Here is a 621-nt window from a genome sequence, read left to right as displayed (position 1 = left end):
CTACTCCTCCTTCTCCTGTTTCTTAACTTTTTGCTCATGTATTTGCAGTGAATTTTGAAGTTCATCTAAGGTCATTTCATCAAGATCATGAGATTCTTCAATGGCAGTGACAATATAGTTGTACCTTGTTGTCATAGACCTTAGAACTTTTTCAATTATAGTGACATCCTTCATTTTTTCACCATTAATTCGGAGCTTATTTGCTATAACCATTGTCCTGGAGAAGTATTCTGAAACAGATTCCTCTAGTTTCATTTGTAAAGTCTCGAATTCAGCTCTGAGACTTTGCAGTTGTTGCCGTCGAGCCCTCGCATTCCCTTGATACTTCTTCTTCAGTGAATCCCAAATTGGTTTTGATGTATCTGTACATAGAATAGTCTCCAAAACAGCCCGATCAATCGCTTGGAAAAGATAGTTCTTTGCTTTTAAATCTTTCAACCGCAAACAATCATGCTCAGCTTTCTGTGCATCAGTTGCACCTTCTGGTAGCATTAAAACTCCAGACTCCACCACTATCCAATATTCTTTGGACCGAAGAAAATTCTCCATGAGCATACTCCAATGGTCGTAATGACCATCAAATCGTGGGATTGAAGGTTGAACAAAATTATCATTGGCCAT

At 38.3% G+C, this 621-nt stretch overlaps 1 protein-coding gene across 1 annotated transcript; it reads right to left on the bottom strand.

The window, feature by feature from the left end:
* Positions 1–621, bottom strand: LOC120254060. Its single transcript, XM_039262207.1, has one exon. The coding sequence runs from the start codon at positions 619–621 to the stop codon at positions 1–3; it is 621 nt and encodes a 206-aa protein (XP_039118141.1).

The sequence above is a fragment of the Dioscorea cayenensis genome, unplaced genomic scaffold (assembly GCF_009730915.1).
Source record: "Dioscorea cayenensis subsp. rotundata cultivar TDr96_F1 unplaced genomic scaffold, TDr96_F1_v2_PseudoChromosome.rev07_lg8_w22 25.fasta BLBR01000327.1, whole genome shotgun sequence".
NCBI lineage: Eukaryota > Viridiplantae > Streptophyta > Magnoliopsida > Dioscoreales > Dioscoreaceae > Dioscorea > Dioscorea cayenensis.
The sequence above is the reverse complement of the archived record's forward strand: the minus strand, read 5'-3'. Positions and strand labels throughout refer to the sequence as shown.